Source organism: Phragmites australis, chromosome 5, assembly GCF_958298935.1.
Source record: "Phragmites australis chromosome 5, lpPhrAust1.1, whole genome shotgun sequence".
Classification (NCBI taxonomy): Eukaryota; Viridiplantae; Streptophyta; class Magnoliopsida; order Poales; family Poaceae; genus Phragmites; species Phragmites australis.
In genome coordinates, this window is record NC_084925.1 from 46,612,852 (window position 1) to 46,634,970 (window position 22,119).

The 22,119-nt window shown below is 44.3% G+C and overlaps 2 protein-coding genes, 1 non-coding gene and 1 pseudogene across 3 annotated transcripts; 3 read left to right on the forward strand and 1 right to left on the reverse strand.

Moving 5' to 3' along the window:
* Positions 1-623: 623 nt before the first annotated feature.
* LOC133918141 (uncharacterized) lies at positions 624-1,919 on the reverse strand (the record flags this gene model as incomplete). Its single annotated transcript, XM_062361878.1, has 2 exons — positions 624-1,613; positions 1,703-1,919. Coding segments are annotated over 2 exons (525 nt in total), but the record flags the coding sequence as incomplete, so codon positions are not given.
* Positions 1,920-11,781: 9,862 nt separating this feature from the next.
* Positions 11,782-14,188, forward strand: LOC133918142 (protein DETOXIFICATION 35-like; annotated as a pseudogene).
* Positions 14,189-19,288: 5,100 nt separating this feature from the next.
* LOC133920127 (rRNA 2'-O-methyltransferase fibrillarin 1-like) lies at positions 19,289-22,068 on the forward strand. Its single transcript, XM_062364793.1, has 7 exons — positions 19,289-19,395; positions 19,468-19,772; positions 20,066-20,161; positions 20,258-20,335; positions 20,416-20,592; positions 21,538-21,606; positions 21,709-22,068. The coding sequence occupies exons 1-7, from the start codon at positions 19,380-19,382 to the stop codon at positions 21,883-21,885; spliced, it is 918 nt and encodes a 305-aa protein (XP_062220777.1). The 5' UTR covers positions 19,289-19,379; the 3' UTR covers positions 21,886-22,068.
* On the forward strand, positions 20,719-20,792 carry LOC133920209 (small nucleolar RNA snoR60). Its single transcript, XR_009910026.1, has one exon. It is a non-coding gene; the product is annotated as a small nucleolar RNA snoR60 (small nucleolar RNA).
* Positions 22,069-22,119: the final 51 nt, after the last annotated feature.

The window sequence follows — 22,119 nt, forward strand, 5'->3', positions numbered from 1 at the left end:
TATAGGGCATATGCAATAGTGTTGTCTCATTGCCTCAACGCGGTCTTATGTAGGATTTATGAGACAGTTCGTACAATGCCTCGATATCTTGGGTTTTGTATGGACCAAATCAAGGGCTAGCCTTCAATAGAGACGACATCTGGTACAATGGTGCATGCATCATCCTCTAGCGTTAAAAATTCGCTCAAGAGATGATTACTCCACGAGAAATCCTTGTAAAAAGTAGATGATTGTAAACGGGGCTTAACATTCTTTAAAAAACCACTATTGCATTGAAAAAAGCGGAGTAGTCACATACAAAAAGCTACTTTGGTAGCATATAGCTAACAAAAAAAAAAGAAATGTGCAGCGGAGGTGGAGCCCGATCGATCATGCCGGTGTCCAAAACGACTAAACGGACTATAAGTCGATTTCTAGAATAATCGAAGCAACAACTATCATATGGAATCCCACGCTTAGCACCGAAATGAGATTAAATGTTTCATATATATTTACAGCAAAACCAATGTCAAAGCAAATCAGTTAGCACTTAATTAGCAGGGCGTGACGTTGGCGGCGAGCACGTCCCTGCATTAACCACAAGATAAGCTGCATTAGCCACAACATAGGTACACTTGTATTTACAACCACATCCAGATAGATAGTTCTATCTATCATCTTGTCAACGAAAGCTGCATTAGCCACAAGGCTTAAAATACATCTCTTGCGGACCAAACGATGCCCGCCTGCGTCCCATATTTCATCAAGGAACCAACAGATAAGCTGAACAAAAACCAGACAAAAAATACAATTAAAAAATACACCCAGACAAACACAGGAGATTTTATACCTCCACTCCCACAGAATGAACCATACACTAGAATCAGTTTTTCACTGTCACCTATGGTGGGATTGTCCAAACCAACCATAAGCTAGAATCAATTTTCCCTATCACCTATCTAATGTACTACAATATGTATATACAGACCCTAAATGAACCAAAAAGGAACCAGCGGACATCATAAATTCAGAAGAATATAAAAACAGAAGAAATTTCAGGGTTTCTAACTTTGAACTTAAGAACCAGGGGCAGATATGTATTTCGCAATCAAGCACTTTGTAATCCTCCTGTTGTCATAAGCAGAAAATCCATGCACATGAATAAAGGATTAAGGATGCACACAAATTGTTTAACCAGCAGATTCTAGGTAATGTATCCTCCCTCCACCATTAATTCAGAAATGCAGTTGTGCTTCATGTCTCATCCAACTGACTGCAGAATAATTATATTTCAACTAAAAGAAGCACTTAACACCCAAAAAACTGTTAGCCTGATAACAAGAAAGCGGCAGGGCTACAGTAAGAGCAGCGGAAGCATATGCATTCAGTTCCACAAGTTTCACAACCAAACAAGTAAAGATAGTGTTCAACAAATACGCAGTATTCAGTTCTAATCATGTCAGTGTAAAGAGTCCCATGGTCCAGATAAATAAAACCTTCAAGACAGATAGGGCAAACATCCTCCTCATCAGGCTTATCTTCAGAGGCACCTTTTTTGCATGACTCGTACTCATCCATCTTCAAAGATTCCTGCTGCTCATCAGTTTTGCTCTTAATGTCTGACTTCTCCAAATCTGCAGATGAATCTGAAATTCTAAGCTGCTATCACTACCATGAGAGGTTAATTATCAACGCTCATGCTGACAGTTAGTCAATTCTTTACCGGGGTTTTCTGCAATTGTCAAGCCAACATCGTAAGGCAAAGGTGTAGGCGGTGCTCGATAAGTGTCAGGAGTGGATGTATCAAGATTTGTGTCAACTGCAACTATGGAAGAATCTGGAAACGGTCCACCAAAGGCTGGAGACAATGGTTCATGATCCTCTAGATTTTGTTTAACAACGTAAACAACCACAAAGCTAGCAGTCAGCTTACAATTCAATCATGATATTTTTTTTGCAGAAGGATATGATCATCACACAAGTCATACTAAAGCAAAAACGGTATTGTTTTGGAGAGTTTGTATTGTAGAATCATCAAGGATTGAAACAACAACCAGGAGATTCACATTATAAGTAAAATGGTCCAACCAGTTGCATCAAAACTACAAACACAATAATTAAATTCCTAGCATCATGTTGTTTTTAGCATGTGCAAATGGCATACAAGTAAAATCCAGGGCTCTCTCGTACACCAGAACTTTAAATGAGCAGAAATGCAGAATGCATTACATATAGCAACCGGAACAAAAATATGTGAGAAGCATGGTAACGACCAGACTATCATACAGTTTAGGACAAAGGCGAGAGAAAAAAATGCTGATAATTGAGCTGGACCTTTTGATATCAAAAGTGAACAGATGGTAAATACCTCCCTAACAATAACTTACTGTTGTTGTTCGGTAATGCATTGTGGCACACAAATAAGATAATAATATGAATTCAGAGAACATATGTAAGACAAAGCAGGTTCCACATACATAGGTACCAACTGGTGCTCTATCTGATTCCGATCTTCTTGATGAACCACAGAAACAGCCACCCATTATGTCCTGATGAAAAGCTTAATCCAAACTATCCTCTAGCTTATGTTCAAAACTAAAGTTCGTTGTTCGTATCCCTACAAAGAAACAACCCTATGTCGATGCAAGAAAGGATATAGGAAATCATGCAGTAAATAGAAAACATAGACATGTATACAAGATGATACAACTATATCTCAGAGGTGGGCACTAAGATATTCATTATGATTTATTGTAGCGGAGATGTTTCTAATATCACCAGTTCAGGCTCTTTTTTGGGTAAAACGGCAGCTCGGTTTAGCAATTTTTCACGAGGCCTTAGGAATTGAAGTATATACCGTGAAATTTCTACAAAAATCCTAAGAAGAAACTAACACTAATAATTTTAGGAAATCCAGAATTATTAACATTAAGTTAACACAGGACACTACAATACAGCTCTTAAATTGCTTTTTATGACATGATTTTTTCTCCTTTGGGACTTCAAGTTTTTTGATTGGAGGTATCTATCAGTGTATTAGGAACTGGGGGTCCCTGAGTCCCGAGGCCAGGCCAGCTGTCCGCCACGTGGCACCACCCCGCGAGGTTCCCCTCGCGGGGTGAGGAAAGTCTAAGTCCTGGGAAGAAAGTGCTCGGGGAGGCGCCCGGTCGCCCCCGAGCACCCTAGTCCCCCGACGATCAGAAGAGCTAAGCCCCGGGAGAGAGTGCTCGGGGGCTGCGCGCAACAGCCCCCGGACGCACGGTTCCCCGAAGGTCAGTATAAACGTGCTCGGGAGAGGGTGCTCAGGGTTGCGCGTGGCAGTCCCCGGGCTCTCGATTCCCCGAAGGTTCGTACAAGAGTGCTCGGGAGAAAGTGCTCGGGGAGGTCAACGGTACCTCCGAGTACCCGGTGCCCCGAGGACGTGGATAAGCATTCTCGGGAGAGAGTGCTCGAGGAGGTCAACGGTACCCCCGAGCACTCGGTTCCCCGATGACCCAGGGAGGCCCCCAAGGGGCCCACCGATGAAGTGTCTGCCCGTCAGAGGTCCAAGGCCGCATTGAATGGGCACGCATGGCCTGACATATCCAATTGCTCCCGCCGCAGCGTCAGCTCCTGCCATGCTTTGGCAGAGGGGCGTGGGGGTATTAATTGCACGAGCCCTGTCCCGTATCACCCGGTGTGTTTCGAGATAGCATTGCCAGGATCAAGGCGTTCCGCCTACCGCCCTGCCGCAGCAGAGGAACAAGACAGGACGGGCACGCCGGGTGCCCCTGTGGCTGCCCGGTGGGCCCTCTCAACGGCGTCCGTTGACAGGGCGTCCACAGTGACGAGTGACCAGACGCGTGCCGTGCTTTTTTCCACCGCCCCAGTTATTTCGCCCAGAGAAAATGATGACGCCTTTTTCAGTCATGGCGTCTTGGAACTTGTACCCCTTCCTTCCCGTTCGGGGTATGTCGTAGCCGGCGAGTGCATAAAAGAGTGGACACACCGGAGGGACAAAGGGGACGAAGGAGAGACAGAGAAGACGAACCCCACAACGAACCAAGCCAACAGACGAAGACATCGTGAGCTAGCCTGAGCAGAGCTTCTGCCAAGAAACAAGGAGCCTCAAGCTCTTAGTTAGACACAATATTCTTGTAACCAGATATATCCTCGAGGGACCTCCCTCAGGACAGTTAATTCATCCATACAGGAGTAGGGTATTACGCCCCCGTGCGGCCCGAACCTGTCTAAACTCCGGTGCATTTATTCCTCTTTGCACTAGGTCGATCATCCCCCACCACCGGCCGTTGCATTTACATTCACTTCCATTTATTTCTCCGACGAACTTATTCAGGATCATCCCCCGACCGAATCTCTAAAAAAGGATCTCTCGGAATCCCTGCGATAGGAGTTAATCCTCCGACAGTATCCTAGGACCATAAATCACAACTAAACCATCAAACTTCCCCACAAACTTTGTTTCAATCCAAGAAACATTCCAAGGTCAGCACAGAGCAAAGCCCTCTGACTTATCTCACCAACGCCATCACCACTCCTGAATTGGACAAAATATCTATGCGGAAACCTGAATAAACTCATATTCAAGTCAATCGCCATTAATAGGTGAAGATTTTTGTACAGGGAACTAGGGAGGCAAGCAAGAGGTGCTCTAACAAGAATAATACCAGAGATTAACCAGGAACAACTGAATAATTCGCGCCGGAACGGCACAGGACAGAAACGGAAGGACGAGATTAGTTGGTACCAGAGACGAATTACAGATGCAAAGCAGGGGCGCGGCGCTCCCTCGATCGCCTCGGGAGTCGTGAGCTCGCTGCTTCCCCACGTCTTCTCTCCTGCAAGAGGAGAGGGCCGGTGCTTGCGAGTTCGCGGAATGTGGAGGGTTCTTTCTGTAAGACTGGCCGTCTAAGCGGAGAAGAGGACCAAAGAACACACTCTTTTAAAAAAAAAATCTAAAATTAGATAATATATATAAACATATTTATCAAAATAGATAATATGTCATCGTATTTACAAATATAGTATCCGTATTCGACGTATCATTTACCGAAAAAATATTTTCAGTATAACGTACGCCGAAAAACCCATATTTGACATACCGCGTGGCAAATACGAGCTGCTGTATTCGCCACACGGTGTGTCAAATATGACCGTATGCCGAATTAGTGACCGTACGGTAGGCAAAGGTCATATTCGGTGCTGAATACGGCACTGTAGCCCATATTTAACACTCGGTATACTGAATACGGTTGATATTCGACACATTGGTTACAGTGCCATATTCGGCACACCGTGTACTGAATATGATTGGGTCCGCGGTTTTACAGCGTAGGGTGTACCAAAATTTCATTTTCGGTAAATGATGTGCCGAATACAAATACTAAAATTATAAATATGATAACATATTGTCTATTTCAGCAAATACATTCATGTATGTTATCTAATTTTAAATTTTTGCTACTTTTTTCCACCAAGCTGACACTAGCTTCTCTTGTTATTTATGGACGTAATTTCATGCGGATTCACCTATCAGTAACTTTTGTTGAATAGAAATACTAAGGGTATGTTTGGTTACGCTGAATTTTTAAAAAAACTGTTTTTAAAAGTTTATGTTAAAAAGTTACGGGTAGAAAAGTTATTTTTAATTGATTTTTTATATAAAATAAGTATATAATGTATATAATACATCTTAAAATATCATCCTTTAATCTATATAAGCTCCTTCAAATTAGGTTCAAGCTTCGAATAATAATAACAATTTTTACCTCTCTCAAACTATTTTCACAAACAGATTATTTGTTTCAGTTTTTTACTTTTAAGTAGTAAAAATGGGTATAAGTTGAATTAAACATGACCTAGGTTCCTCATTCTACTTATACTTCACTTTTTATTTTTATTTTTATTTTTATTTTGGGAGGAATAAATGTTTTGTTATTTTTTTCTCGATCCTCCGTGCTAGGAGAAAGGATTGGGATGCCACGGGGATAGGACACGTGGACATAGTCAGTAACTGACAGGTGGAGCCAAATTTGACGAGGCTGTCAACTTGGGTTCTTCACAAGTTGGTTGGGATCGTTGGTCTATTTGATGCTGACGTGGCTTTTCTGACTTGACAGCGATAGGTATCAATTATCGTGGGATGAAGTTTACTATCGTTTTATATTTCTATTTTTTGCGGGAAATTACCATTTGTTCCCTTATCACAATGATTTTGTTAGCACAACATTTGCTCATGACTCGTATGGATGCCATGGTGACCTGTATTTAGAGACAAAAGGGGTACTAACAAAACATTAGCAATGGTGCATATGTTTGTGTACTAATACCTTTAGTCGCAAGTTAGAGACATTTTGGGATGTGCACAATAAATCATCTAAAGTTTGGTCATTGATGTTTTTTAGAATATTGGGAGTGAAAATGTGAGGAATGATATGTGTCATTTTTTCTAAAAAAATCTATAATTATAATTTATTTGATCTGTAGATATATGAAAAAAAAAACTAATGATCAAAGTCATGTTTTCAAGACCATATCCGTGTTCAACGCTAGGGGTGGAGCTTATCTAGGGCCAGCAAGGGGTCAATAAGGAGCATGAAGAGTTTAGTATAAAATTTAAGGATATTTAGTGACAACCTAATTCTTTGAAGAAACTGTCCATCTCACTTTCTCATGTTAATTTTAAGATGGATGTTTTGTATTTTTTTTTATGATATAATTGATGCACCATGCTCATCTACTTGCAATAAAAATATTTATATTGAGACTAACTTTGCAAGTAAGAACAATAAACTCAAACAAAAAGTAGAGAGGCTAAAGAATGATTTTTTAGATGAAATGTGCCGTCCTTCTAGCATTCCTTAATATAAAATCTTCAATTAGATCTCTATATGCAACATTCTGTAAAATACCATTTATCAGTGCTACTGTAGCCAATCAACTTAATCTTTCTTATGTTGTAGAACCATGGGGCTGCGACACATGTGGCTCTGATTGCTTTGCTCGGCTATGAAACAAGACAACATCCCCACTCTCCAGTCTCGAATTGACAAACTCCAAGTTTCCAATCGACTCCGATGCATAACAATAGAGAACAATGCTTGAGAGATGAGAAGGAAAACACCATATAAAAATTAGATGATAGATTGAGGTTGGAGGTAGCTCACACACTACTACACAACACTACTATACAGGCGGGTGGAAACACCTTTTCACAGGCGTTTAACGCACCCGTCTGAGAATGAAGGCCTGTGAAAATGAACGATTTCCGCAGACGCAAAACTAACTGCCTGTGGAAATGGATTCCACAGGCGGTTGACATAAGGAACCGTCTGTGAAAATGTATTTCCACAGGCGGTTGACATAAGGAACCGTCTGTGAAAATGTATTTCCACAGGCGGTTTCTTAAGTCATCCGCATGTGGAAATACATTTCCACATGCGGTTTGTTAAGTCAACCGCCTGTGAAAATGGATTTACACAGGCGGTTTCTTAAGTCAACCGCCTATGAAAATGTATTTTCACGTGCAGTTTGTTAAGTCAAACACCTGTGGAAATGTATTTCCATAGTCGGTTCCTTAAGCCAACCGCCTGTGGTATGTATTTCTTTCAAAAAAATAATTAGAATATATTTTATTCCCTCGCAGACAACCTCCCCTCATATCGAGATACATGTACACCAATCAGATTATAATCTTTTATGTAATTGATGCAACACTCAACGACTTCCTCGGTATTGTAGCCCTCGATCATAGAACCCTCTGGGTGAGCACGATTCCATACATAGCCCTTGAGAATGCCCATATACCGCTCAAACGTATACATCTGATGCAAGAATACAAGGCCTAACGTAATTATCTCATTCACGATATGAACCAAGAGGTGTACCATGATATCGAAAAAGGATGGAGGGAAGCACATCTCAAATTGGCACAGAGTCTCTACCAAGTAATTATGTAGAGCACCCAGTTTTTCAGCATCGATCACCTTCTGAGCAATTGCGTTGAAGAAGTGACACAACCGTGTGATGACCACCTTTATGTATCTTGGCTTGATACCCCTGATAGCAATAGGGAGCATTTACGTCATCATCACATGACAATCGTGAGACGTCATGCCGATTAGCTTCAAATCTTTCATCGAGACTAGGTTCTTAATGTTGGATGAGTAGCCAGTCGGGACTCTCACCCCACGTAAGCACTTGCACAATGCCTTTTTCTTCTCAAGTGTCAGAGAGTAGCTAGCCGGGGGAAGATAATGTTTCTCGTTTGGTCTGTCTTCAGGGTGTAGCTCTGACCTGATTTCAAAATGCACCAAGTCCTTACGTGACTTGATTTCATCCTTTGTCTTGCTCGGTATGTCTAGTAAGAGGCCAATGATGCTATCACACACATTCTTCTCAACGTGCATGACATCGATGCTATGACGGACGTCCAAGTCCTTCCAATAGGGCAAATACTTAAAGAAAATCGGCATCTTCTTCCACAGCGTGATGGTCGGCGTCTCACTTTTCTTCCTCTTTTTACCCTTCAGCGGCTTCCCAAAAATAACCTTGATGCTACTGACCATTTGAAATACTAGTGCCCCACTGCGAGGTTTCAGGCTAGTATCTTCCTCAACCGTGTTGTCAAAATATTTCTTCATCTTGTGGTATTTGCGAGTTATGAGTAAGAACTGTCGATATCGCGTGTACACTACCTTCTGTGAGTATGGAAGGTACACAGATCCAATTTCATCCAAGCACACTGCACATCCTTACTTCCCTTTAACCTGATAGGGAAAAAGGGCAGGATAATCATTGATGGTAACGAAAATCATGACTTTCAGCGTGAAGTACTGTCGTCGGAACTCATCTCACACCCAGACCCCCTCGTTCCACAGTTTCGCCATATCTTCCATCAATGGTTCCAGAAACATATATATATCGTTGCCAGGTTATTTCAGTCATTGGATAAGAATGGACAGTATAAGGTACTTTCCGCTTCATGCATAGCCATGGAGGAAGGTTGTAGATAATCAGGACCACTGGTCAAGTGCTATGTGAGGTGCTCATGTCACCGAAAGGATTCATTCCGTCGGTACTCAACGCGAACCTTACATTCCTTGGTTCTTCAGCGAACTCTGGATACATGGTATCAAACTTTATCTATTGGCTAGCATCAGCGGGGTGTCGAAGCTTAGTTCCATCTTTCTTGCTCTTATTGAAATACCAACGCATCAGTTCAGAGTCACTAGGGTTCAAGTACAAACGCTGCAAGCGGTAGATCATTGGTAGATACCACATCACCATCGCAGGACTTCTTCTCTTCTTCTCCGCGTTGGAAGAAGTGTCTTCTTCATCACGACTAGCATTACTCTTCTTCTTCTTAAAATATCTTCGTCCTCACAATCATCATTCCTCTTGTACCGACTCGCATTGCACACTGGACATCTATCCAAGGCTTTGTACTCTTTACGGTAGAGGATACAGTGGTTCGGACATGCATGTATTTTTTGCACATCCAATGACAACGGGCAGATAAGCTTCTTCACCTGATAAGTAATGGTGGGCAAGGAGTTAGGCTTCGGAAGCATATTTGCCAAGAGATTCAACAAATCCGAGAAATTCTTGTCGGATCATTCATTGCTGGCGTTCAACCTTAGAAGTTCAAACACCGAGTGCAACACCGTAAACTCCTTATCACAGCCCTTCGATTCCTCATACAAAAGTTCCTTCGATGCCTTCTGTAACGCCTCGAAATTATCTAAACCTCTCATGCCCTTAAAACATGCGGTTCTGCGTGGTGCAGCATTTCCTCCAGATCAAAATTAGTATTATCATCCATCATAACATCAGTGTCGCTTTCGACTGCTCCCTCATCGTCACCATCCACTTGATCCGCAGTGATGTCCTCCTTTGGTTCGTTTGTACGTTGTTCGTCGTGATTGGACCAACATTTGTAATCCTCAACAAAACCTTTCAAGATCAAGTGTGATTTGATTATGCTTGATTTGTCCCATAATTTCTGGTTCTTGCAGTCAGAATATGGATAATATATTTCCTTTGTCTTCTTAGTCAAAGCATCATTCTCGGCAGTTTCAATAAAAACAGAGAGTCCTTTGATGTATATTTCTCCATGTCCCGGCGCATCATACATACATGCCCTGTCCATCTTTAACTTCAACCACAAAATTAGATACATTACTTAATTAATTAATTTGAAAATCAGAATAAAAAAGATTTTTTTTTTAAAAAGGGAAAAAATAGACTTGTTATGATTATAATATGTCTACACAATTGAATCTACATTGGCGTAAATTTATACTCAAAATAATGTGAATTCATTACTCCCTCTCTGTAGAGATCTAGAGAAAAAATCCCCATTCATGATGAAACCTACTAAGGCTGAAAAATATCAAATTCTAGCTACATTTTTAAAATATAATGCTAGAATCATGTGAATCTACACAATTAAATCAATATTGGTAACAAATTTGAGTTAATTTGATGATCTAAATGGCAAGAATCATGAGCATCTCTAGATCACATTGAAACCCTAATTTAGCCTTAAATCTAAATCTAAGCTAAAAAAAAATGCAAACTAGGAATGAGATACCCATACCTTATTTGGCTCCTCTAAGGAATTCAAAAACAAAACCTTTCCCCCTATTTTTCAAATCCACCGCCACTTGAGAGCTCTACTGTTCGGACAACAGTAGAGCCTGTCTGAATCGAGCTCCCTGAGACGATGCACTATTTATGGAGCTATTTTCACAGACGGTTGACATAAGCAACCGTCTGTGAAAACTAATTTACACAGGCGGTTTCTTACGTGAACCGCCTACTTTTTCATAGGCGGTTCACGTAAGAAACCGCCTGTGTAAATTTGTTTTCACAGGCGGTTGTCAGCCGCACGGGGCCGCAGCCACTTTCTCAGACGGTTGGTTCTATGAACCGTATGTAGAAATGAAACTTAGGTATCTCAGAAAATAGCTTTTGTAGTAGTGACATATCCTGCCAACAGATTTACTTTTGAAAATTTACAAGGCAATTAGCTATGGAGAGGAGAATTAAGATGAGAGTTAATTTTACAAAGAAAGCTAGATTTCTATTGTTGTGTGTCGCTGTGATTGGGAAGGGGAAAGGTAGAGGGAGAGAAATTGGCATGCCTGCCTGAAAAAATTTCTAGGAAGGAGATATGTGTGGGTGTAGGTCGCCAGGTTTTCAAGAATTGGTAAATACTCTCCTTTATTTATTGCTTAATATTTTATTTGTGCTATTAGTTTCTTATTAGTACTACTAATAGTGTTTAACAAAAACAACGGTGGCCCTGGTTTTTTTAGGGGCTGTGGAGGGGCACACCCTGCACATGCCATCGGTACGGCCTGCCGGCATGCATATCTGACACAGTAAATATGAACTGGGGTGCGTGAGAATGAAGATTTGAAGTGGACGCCGGCCATGATTCATGATTGTAGTATTCTTCTCCAGGGTTAAGGAGAACGAATATATATGATTGGACTAACTAGATCGTCGACCTAGCTGCACGAACGTGACAGCAAACACGTACGTGCATTTCGAACGCCGGCCAGAGCAAATTTTTAAAGATTCTGTTTAGCCAAAATAAAATAAAATAAAGAATCTATGACAAATATATATTTAACGTCGTAACTAGAGCAAGTAAGAAGTTTTCGACCGACACGATCGTTCAATGCATGTATCGCAGATCTAGGGACGTACGTCGTATGTAACGAGAGACAGACAAGCTAACGGTCCGATCGAGATCCAGCGTACATACGTACATGTATACCGTATACAACATGCATGGCGTCGCGGCTCGGCCGTACGTCATGGTCACCGCAAAAAGCAAAGTACGCATGTCCCCGGGGACCCACCAGTCAGCGCGATGCATGTGCGCTCTTCTCCAGCGCTCCCATGCATGCAAGAATCCATCCAGCTTCGCGACGACCATGGGAATGCGCGCCCTCCCGCCCAACAACGCGACCCATGTTGCTAGCTTAGTATACCACTAGAGATCTATCTACTTACTACTACGAGCTGCACGACCACCTATATATACGGGCGCTCAGCGGCCGCCGGCGAGCTGCGCTGCTCATCTATCCCGGCCGTTACGTTATCAAGTCGGTCGGAGACTCTCTCGGAGTCCGAGAGCCTGCGGCCGGTGATCATGGAGGCGCCGCTGCTCGTCAAGAGGCGGAGCGTCGTGGAGGTGGGAGATGCGGCCCCGCCGAAGAGCTACGCGGAGGCGCGGGAGGCCTTCTTTCGGGAGGCCGAGCGCCTCTGGGCGATCGCCGCGCCCATCACCTTCAACATTCTCTGCCTCTACGGCGTTAACTCCACCACCCAGCTCTTCGCCGGCCGACTCGGCAACCTCCAGCTCTCAGCCGCCGCCGTCGGCCTCTCCGTCGTCTCCAACTTCTCCTTCGGATTCCTCGTATGTTGCGCTCCTCACCCTTGGTTTCGTATACGTGTAGTTATAGAGGAGTATCACGTACGTACGCACATGACCACAGCTCGGCATGGGGAGTGCGCTGGAGACGCTGTGCGGGCAGGCGTACGGCGCCGGCCACGTCGAGGCGCTGGGCGTGTACATGCAGCGCTCCTGGCTCATCCTCTCCGTCTCCGCCGTCCTGCTCTCGCCGCTCTACGTCTTCGCGGCGCCCATCCTGCGGCTTCTCGGCCAGGAAGACGACATCGCCGCCGAGGCCGGGGACTTCACCCTGTGCATCCTCCCGCAGATGTTCTCCCTCGCGCTCACCTTCCCCACCCAAAAGTTCCTGCAGGCGCAGAGCAAGGTCATGGTGCTCGCGTGGACCAGCCTCGCCGCGCTCGCCGCGCACGTCGCCATGCTCGCGCTCTTCGTCTCCGTCCTCGGGTGGGGCCTCGCGGGCGCCGCCGCAGCGTACGACGTCACCTCCTGGGTGATCGCCGTGGCGCAGGTGGTGTACGTGACGCGGTGGTGCAGGGGACATGGATGGGAGGGACTATCGTGGAAGGCGTTGGACGGTCTCTGGGCCTTCGCCAAGCTCTCGCTCGCCTCAGCCGTCATGCTCTGCCTCGAGATCTGGTACATGATGGTGCTAGTCGTGCTCACCGGCCACCTCGACGACGCTGAGATCGCCGTCGGCTCCGTATCCATATGGTACTACTAATTGACACACTAATTATAATCAGCCTTCTTTCTGATCATCAGCCTGATAGATCGATCTTATCGAAATATGATTCATACTCTGCTAATTTTTAATTGCTAACTGAACATGGATACCTGCTGCCTGCCTTGTCTCAGCATGAACCTGAATGGTTGGGAAGCAATGCTGTTCATCGGCCTAAATGCGGCCATCAGGTAAGCAATAAAACCCCGTCTTGAAACGTAACATGATTCTGACATGTCGCTGTCTTTTGCAGCGTCCGTGTGTAGAACGAGCTGGGCTCGGGCCGCCCGCGGGCCGCCAAGTACGCGGTGATGGCGGTGATAGTGCAGTCCCTGGCCATCGGCCTGGTTGCCATGGCCGTCATCCTCGCCTACCGCAACAGCTTCGCCGTCCTGTTCACCACAGACAGGGACATGCAGGCCGCCGTCGGCAAGGTCGCCTACCTCCTCGCCGTCACCATGGTGCTCAACAGCGTCCAGCCCGTCATCTCAGGGGTGGCAATTGGGGGAGGGTGGCAAGCGCTGGTGGCGTACATCAACCTCGGTTGCTACTACGTCTTGGGCCTTCCCCTCGGCTTCTGCCTCGGCTACCTTCTTCACCTGGGTCCTCAGGTATGTGTCTGCACGTCTCGAATTTTCGCTATGTCGATCGGGCATGAATTTGACCAAAATTTTCAGAATTTTTCATGGCAGAACTGAAACTGAACATTTGAAACTTTTAACTACAGGGGATCTGGGTCGGCATGTTGTGTGGGACTGCCCTCCAGACACTGATTCTGCTCGTGGTCATCTGGAAGACTGACTGGGAAGCTGAAGTAGTGAAGCACTCCTTTTTTCTTTTTCTTTTTTAACACGAACTGAACATTCGAGCTACTTCACTTTTTTTTCCTGATGATTGTGGCAAATGGTGCTGCAGGCTGCGCAAGCGAATGAACGGATCAGCGCGTGGGGCGGAGAATTCGAAAGCAAGCAGCTTCAACAGCGGGATGGCGACAGTGACCTCAAGGAAGCGTTGTGTGTGACCTATATATGACGACATATCCATCTATCACCTACCAATTACTCTGCACATCGTGAATGTCAACTGAAGGAAGAATTCACTAATCAGTGAACATTATCCAGCAGTGATCTTATGCAAAATAATTAATAGCCATTTTTATCATACATCCTTGTCATCTTTCTTACTGGCTACAAATATATAACTTATTTTACTTAAAAAATAAATAAATTAATTAAAAAAATAGCATACAATATCTCATCGTTTTTTTCAAATTTTATCTAAAATAAAACTACTACATCACTCCTTATTGCAATATTCGTATGTGATTGCAATTGTACTTGCAAACGCATCCGTAAAAAGAATTGATCTTTGAGGGAATCACGGGATGGTAGCAGCACAGTAATCGTAACAAACCAAACATAAAACCAGTCAGACATTATCTTTTTTCCAAAAGAAAAGAGAGGAGGATCACTCACAGACTAAACACAATGGGAAACAGAGTGTCATCCATCGATCCGGCCTAAGAAAAGCAGAGTCGCCAAGAAGGCAAACGGAGGTAGGACGCACGCCAGGAACAGCACCGCCGCCGGCACCTCATCCCCACCTCCGCCATGGGCTACACGGAGCCCCCGATCTTCGCAGCAACCCCGCATTGGCCGCCATGGCTCCAAAACTGTAACACCGTAGATTTTCTACAAATTTTTTCAAAAGCTGCTGCTTCGCTGCACAAGCAAATACACATATTTTCACATGCACGGTATTCATAAGTAGAAAGTAAACATCACAACCCAAACTCAGGACCCGACACAACTCCAGGACCAAATATGTGTTTAACTGACCAACTAGCAAATATTGTTCTAATGCTTTAAGGAAAAGACTAATTATTGAAATGTGTAGGTTGAAAGGTGATGCTACTTTCATTCTATATATGTCGCGATCACAAGGTATTAAAAACCAAATAAAACACAAGAGTGAGTAAAAAACACTCTGCAAATACAGTATGAAACCTGAAAGGACATACCCATCGAAATCAATGAAGAATGAGAAATAGCGAAGCCTTACTTTTCTTTGAAAACAATAATGAAACAGTAGTTTTCATTTGAAATGGATAATCTTGAATTTCTTAAGATCCATCAATGAAACAGTAGTTTCCGTCTGAAACGAACAATCTTGAATACATCCTTAGTGTTTACCGGTAAAACTGAACAAGTGAGATTAGTACTTACTCAAAAAACATGAATATAAGATCCAAATTACACATCCAATTTCCTCAAAATATGAATGAAATTGAATAGAAATGATTGAAATTTGATCACACGACATGATCATAATCGTGAACTTGAAACATATGAAAAGGGAAAATACGAATATTGAACAAACGTAATTGAGAGAATCAGTAAAATATTTATCGAGCACAACTAACACATCTATGAATTGCAATAATCCATGAAACTTGAACGATATGAAAGGATCAACATGAAATAGGAATCAAGTTCATGAAAAACATCATCTCGAAACTTGAATTATGAAATCCCAAGAACACGTAAATCATGAAAGAATTGATAACGGAATAAGTAGAAAGCCAAACCATACGGCTCACAACAATAGGTTCATCATGCACTTGTCTTAACCGTGACGAGCAACCGGCGTCGTACCCTCTATACCAGGATCCCTAAACCTATGGATTAAAACTATGCTCAATATCCGTACTCTATTATCCTCTTTGCTTCTTATACAAATCCACAGTAGAGACATGTAGGAAGAAAAAAGAAACAGAATAAAGCAGAGCTTGGGTCACAGGCTTGGCTAGACAGTAGTACAGGCTCCTAGTTTGATCTATGTGTTTGTGATTGAGATTACGCTAGTGTAGTGACCAGATGCTTAACGCAATGCTTCATGTAATTGTCACTGTGAAACTGGGAGACCGTATTCTCAGCAGGTTGGGAGACCGTATTCTCAGCATTCTATGATTTCAGATTCCCTGGCTCGACAATATGTAGAAGGAGCTGGAGGAGATAAAGCACAACTTAATTTATGTACATACCTATCCTACTAGCAGAATAAACATCTTAATGGTGTTAGGATCTGTGATCTTAATGGTGCGCTGTTTTGTTGCTATTAAGAGAGAGATGGCAAGATTCAATTAGATGTACACGGCTACTCTTCATGGGAAAAGAATGATTGTACATGCGGCTGCTCTCGGATGACTTTGCTCCTCTCGGCGAACTCACAGCAAAACAAGTAGAGGTAGAGGCTCACCGTGGCTATGACGACGGCGGCTCTACGACGCAGTACGGCACGGCGGCGCAGGGCAATGCCGCGGCAGCACATGTTGACGACGACGGGCGACGACGAGGCGCAGATGGCGATGGCCGGCAAGACGTGCACTCCAGCGACGGCGGCCGCTAGCAGGGCACTCGGTCGGGGCAGGACGCGCAAACGGGCGGCGTTGCAGCCAAGCAGCGACGCGGTCGATTACGAACGACTGCGATAGGTGGTTATGGGGCAGCCAGGGTTTCGATCGTGGGCTCGAGGCCCAATTAAGCGACTTGGTTAGTAGTTTGCTCAATCTTTTTTTCTTTTCAATGTTATTGATTTACTCGATGTCCAAATGAGATGTTTGAATACTCAAATGGATTCGTTTTAACGAATTCTACTCATCCATTGTCTCCGATTCTGTCTGAGTTACGGATAAAAAGTCAAATTTTTGTCCTCTCTCAATTCCGCCCGATCTAACGCTTTATTTTTTAAAATATTCACGATTTACTTCCTTAGTAATTGGGGTATTACAACAACCCCAAAGACGCCCAAAGCCATCGCCATGGTAGTAGCCGTGCACGACTATGAGATGGAGCGCTTATCATCGCCGATGACGATTCCAAGGTAAAACAATGCTAATGTGCCCAAGTTCCATTTGCGGATGACAGGGACAAAGGAAATACCAACACGGAGAGAAAAATAAAAAATAAAAATAAATAAATGTCAGAATACTAGTAGAGAAATACTAACACTGAGAAAAAGAACAAAAATAAGAAAAGATGAATGTCAGAAGTGGGATTTTGTCGGATCTCTGTTTTTGCCTCCTTCTTCTCTCTCCTTCTCTCTTCTTCCTCTCACTTCCCCTTCCCGTGACCCCGCCACCCTGCCAGTGCCACGTCGACCCGTCGCAGGCAGTCCTTGTGCCCCTTGCAGCCGCCTCGCACCCCACGCCATGCGCCGTCTCGCCCCTCGCGCAGTGCAACTCCTCTCCGCCCTATTTAAAGGTGAACAGTGTGCGATCCCCCCGTCCGCACCTCCACCTCTCCCTCACCTCCGGCACCTCCCTCTGAGCACCTCCGCCTCTCTCCCCTCCACTCCGAGCACCGCCGCCGCCGCCGGTGAGCCCCCCCGTTCTTCTCTCTGTCTCTCCCCCTCTTCCCCCCTGTGGGCGTACCTGGGTCCCCCGTCGTCGCCGGTCGAAGCCCTCGCCTCCCCGCCGGTCGGATCCAGCCGCCTCCGCTTCGGTCCTCCGGTCGGCGAGGTCTGCCACCAGCCTCCGCCGGCGTGCCACCGGCGCGTCGCCCCCTTCCCCTCTCCCTCTCGCCTCCTCTCGTTTTCCCCGGGCCGACTCCCCCTCTCCCTCCTTTAATTCCCTCTCATGGCTGAAAGATGGGCCCCACCGAGCCAAGCCGATAAAACCGAGTCGAGCTGTCGAGCTGAGCTGAGCCGAGAGCCGAGAGCCCCGAGCCGATTTAAACAGAATATTCTAGGAATATTCCCCCTTTTCTTTTTTCTGATTTTCTCTCTCAGCAAAACTTTCAAAGCCCGTTTCTCCTCATTCCTAACTCCGTTTTCAATGATTCTTCCACCGATATTCATCTAAATTTGAGATCTACCCAAGCATGTCAATTTTAAATTTTTGTAAATTGTTTAGTCTTTTTTTAATCATTTGATTGATTGCGTGCGCCTTGTCATTGTTGTGATTGTTAGAGGAAGGAGCATTCGAGGAAAACTCCGATGATCCGGAGTTTGAAGAAGGAGGGGACGAGGACTTCAACGAAGACAAGTCCTACAACCGTTGATCATATTGATCCTATGTTTTCAAATACAACCCGTAGAGCCATTGTTTCAAACAATAGAAATATGCGTGATTTAGTTAATAGCTGTGGTTTTAAAGATATGCTAGAATAGTTATGACTTAGCTTAATTATGTCATGTCTTAATGTTGTTACCTTTATTCCGTTAAAACCCTAGAAGGTCCCAAGCATCAACTATAATGATTGTTTGAATGAATGCTTGTTTACCAGTATGCTTAGGATTACTTTGCTTAAGAGAAAGAATTGGATTATTTACATATGTTAATCATGCTTTTCGAAAATGTAAAGTGATGTGTGCTTGGTGCGTGTGCGTGTAAAACTTGCGTTCTTAGGAAAAACTCTAAAGTAATGTTGACGAGCGTGAATAAGGTACCCCACAAAAGTGAGAACTAGCTTAGGGCAAGGTTCGTCTTTGTGGTGTTCTTGCTGTGAGACTCTTGCCTTGGTCGTATAAGGATCGGTTCGCTGTGATATCTTACCTAGTATTCACTTGTACAACCATATGGTCTAAATGGATAAGACTTGACCTAACCCCTCCGACTTAGTTCGATACCCACCCAGAGGCAGTAGTAGCAATGGAGACCTAGAGAAGACTTATGTGGTACGTAGCCTAAGGTCCGGCTGGTGATATTGTTAAGACTATGTTAAAACCTTGGGATTGCTAAGTGGTTCTTCCCGTTAATCTTTTAAGACCTCTGGTATCTTAGTGTCTCTATAGGTGGATATTGTGACTATGTTGTGAGGTCGTTGCATGCACGCTAAGGAGGAGACACGCGGATCGGTACGACACGACCTGTTACAAAGTAGCTGAACCATTCGGACTGTACCGTAACCGAGCCATACCCATTTAGCCATCTTTGACCTGAAGGAGGGGTCCAACGGATTTGAACCCAAACCCTCGTTAGAAACCAAAACTTGAGTCTGGCCATCCTGACTTTAGTGCTAATTTTTGCCAATAAGTTTGATATACTTATTATGGCCACTCTGTACCATCGCACCGTCCATTGAGCATCTTTCGCACCAACGGCCTTGATCAAAACACAAACCCTACTCTCCATCTATAAAATACACCCTCCTCCCATCTTCTCCTCAAACCCTAACCCCTAGAAAACGCTAAACCCTCTCCTCCTCGGCGGCGGCGGCGGCGGCTCAAGCTCCTCGTCCACTCGGCAACATGAGGCCACCTCGAGGTGATTAACCGAAACCCTATCGTTTTTGCTCAAGTCCTCGCTGCAATCTGACTTAGTTTTTGCTTCCCGTAGGACGTGGGGGTGGCGGCAGGGGATTCGGGGGTAGAGGCGATGGCTTCGGCCGCGGCGGTGGCGGTAGGGGATTTGGGGGGAGAGGCGGGAGAGGGGACAGGGGTGGGAGAGGTGGAGGCGGTGGCAGGACGCCAAGGGGCCGCGGCGGTCGCGGCGGTGGTGGCATGAGGGGCGGGAGCAAGGCGGTCGTGGTGCCGCATAAGCACGACGGCGTCTTCATCTCCAAGTCCAAGGAGGACGCGCTCTGCACCAAGAACATGGCTCCCGGCGAGTCCGTTTACGGCGAGAAGCGCGTCTCCATCCAGGTCAGTGCTTATTGTTGCTTACCATGTCTCATTTTTATTCGGGCTTACTGCTACAGTTGCTGTGCAATATGGATGCACTAAGGTGTTATACTTAGTATCTAATGGAGTTTTAATTCTATATATATGTGTCAAGATAAAAAAGGTTTACTTCAGTTGTTCGGTTATGCTGCTCCACTGCTTTTAATGGCGTTTTAATTCTATGCAATCAAGTTTGGGATGTTCTGCTGCGTTCTTGTTCTTTTATGCGTCCAAGTACGTTCATTTTCTTTTGTTTGGTTGTTTGGGCATTACAGAACGAGGATGGGTCAAAGGTTGAGTACAGGGTGTGGAACCCCTTCCGTTCCAAGCTGGCTGCTGCTGTGCTTGGCGGTGTTGACAACATCTGGATTGTAAGCCAATTTGTTTAATCTGAATTAGTTATTTAGTCATTTTAGTACAAGTAGAAAATAGGCGATGTTATAGTTAACGATGTGTTTGTTTTATAGGCTCCTGGTACTCGTGTGCTTTATCTTGGCGCTGCCTCAGGTACAACGGTGTCTCATGTGTCTGATATTGTTGGACCGGTGAGTTCTGTCACCTATTTCAGCTACTGATCCATGACTTGGTTTAGTGGGCTATCTTAATGAATCTGGTCACTTTGCAGACTGGGTTGGTCTATGCTGTTGAGTTCTCTCACAGGAGTGGACGTGACCTTGTCAATATGGCAAAGAAGAGGACCAATGTGATTCCCATTATTGAGGATGCTAGGCACCCGGCAAGGTACCGGATGTTGGTTGGCATGGTTGATGTTATCTTCTCGGATGTTGCACAGCCAGACCAGGTATACCTATCTTACGTTTCTTTTTAAAACCTCTGAATCTCTTAACTGTCATAGTAGTATACAATTGAATGTTGTTGTTTATCTACGTGTTTAGAATTGATATCGTTTTTTGGCATTATTGGGGCTCAGCAAATGATGAGCATACTCGGATTCCCCTTCAGGACATCTATTGGATGATGCAAAATCGAGTTTCTGATGCGCTTATGCCCAATGCCAATCTTTTCCTTTTTCGTTTTGCTATTTGCATTTCTTCATTTTGTCTTCTTGATTATGACTTACTGGATGGTGCAACCTTATGACTTGTCAAACCTTCAATTTGGAAGGTTAAGATGTACATGGTTGATGGTACAGCCTTGTTTTTCTGGAATTGGTAATACAAAGTTATAACATTATTGATACGGGTTTCTTTGTCAGTCTTATTTGCTTTGCGCTTGTCATTTTTATATTTAATTGTTTGCCTTTTATGTGATGCATAATATTTGGCAGTTGGCACTGTGGCCTTTATATTTGGATCATCCTAAATTATATATCTTTGGAGACATTTGTTGTTAATCTTGAAGTTCTTTTATAAAGAGGCGTTTGGCGTTTCTTTTCTTTGGCAATCTGTACATCATAATGACTACTTTGTGCAGCTGTCAGAAATCACTTGCCAATGCCTATTGTGTTGCTTTGACTGGAATTTTGAGCATTTTTTTCTTTTTTGTGTTTGCCGCACTCAAGCTCAATACTAGTTCGAGCCTGAACGGTACCAGTGGTCTTATCTCTTCAGTTGTCATACTAGTGTCTGCCCCTTTGATCAATGTTCAGGCTGAACAAATCATATGAATTCATATTGTGTACATATAATATGTGGCTTGAGCTTTGTCTGGCATTAGCCTTCTGGGAAGATTGCGAATGTGACTGATCAGCAGCTTCTAAACGTTGAATGAATATTGTACCCTGCAGGCTAGGATCTTAGCTCTTAATGCCTCGTACTTCCTGAAGAATGGTGGTCATTTTGTCATTTCAATCAAGGTACTTGCTAGCTTAAGAATTGATAGTTGTTTTCTTTTGTCAATTATGCCAAAGCAGATGCGTCCGATGTCTCCGCATTGATCTGACAAATTATTTCTTCAGGCGAATTGTATCGACTCCACCATGCCTGCAGAGGCCGTCTTTGCCGCTGAAGTAGATAAGCTGAAGGCCGATCAGTTCAAGCCGTCGGAGCAGGTGACCCTGGAGCCCTTCGAGCGTGACCACGCCTGTGTGGTTGGTGGTTACAGGATGCCCAAGAAGCAAAAGTCCACGTCCTAAGTTATGGTGTTTTGTGCATCAAATCCATGCCTTTATCCAAGTGCGTTAGTGTTTTGTTGTAACAGCTATTTGAAACTGACGCTGCGTTTACAGCAACCTGGTTTTTGTTAAACTTTGAGTAGAACTGGTTGAGTCATGATGATAGTGCGTTGCGGTTCAGCTTCTGGGCGCACCGGCTGTTCATATGCTGTTCCTCCAAATATGTGATGTGGCCTGTGCCTGATGGTGTTCCTA

Bases quoted from the DNA above. Each gene is read 5' to 3' on its own strand.
- LOC133920127 (XM_062364793.1), top strand. The intron at 20,162-20,257 runs GTAAGCCAATTT...TTTGTTTTATAG, and splicing joins GTGTTGACAACATCTGGATT to GCTCCTGGTACTCGTGTGCT. The intron at 20,593-21,537 runs GTATACCTATCT...TGTACCCTGCAG, and splicing joins ATGTTGCACAGCCAGACCAG to GCTAGGATCTTAGCTCTTAA.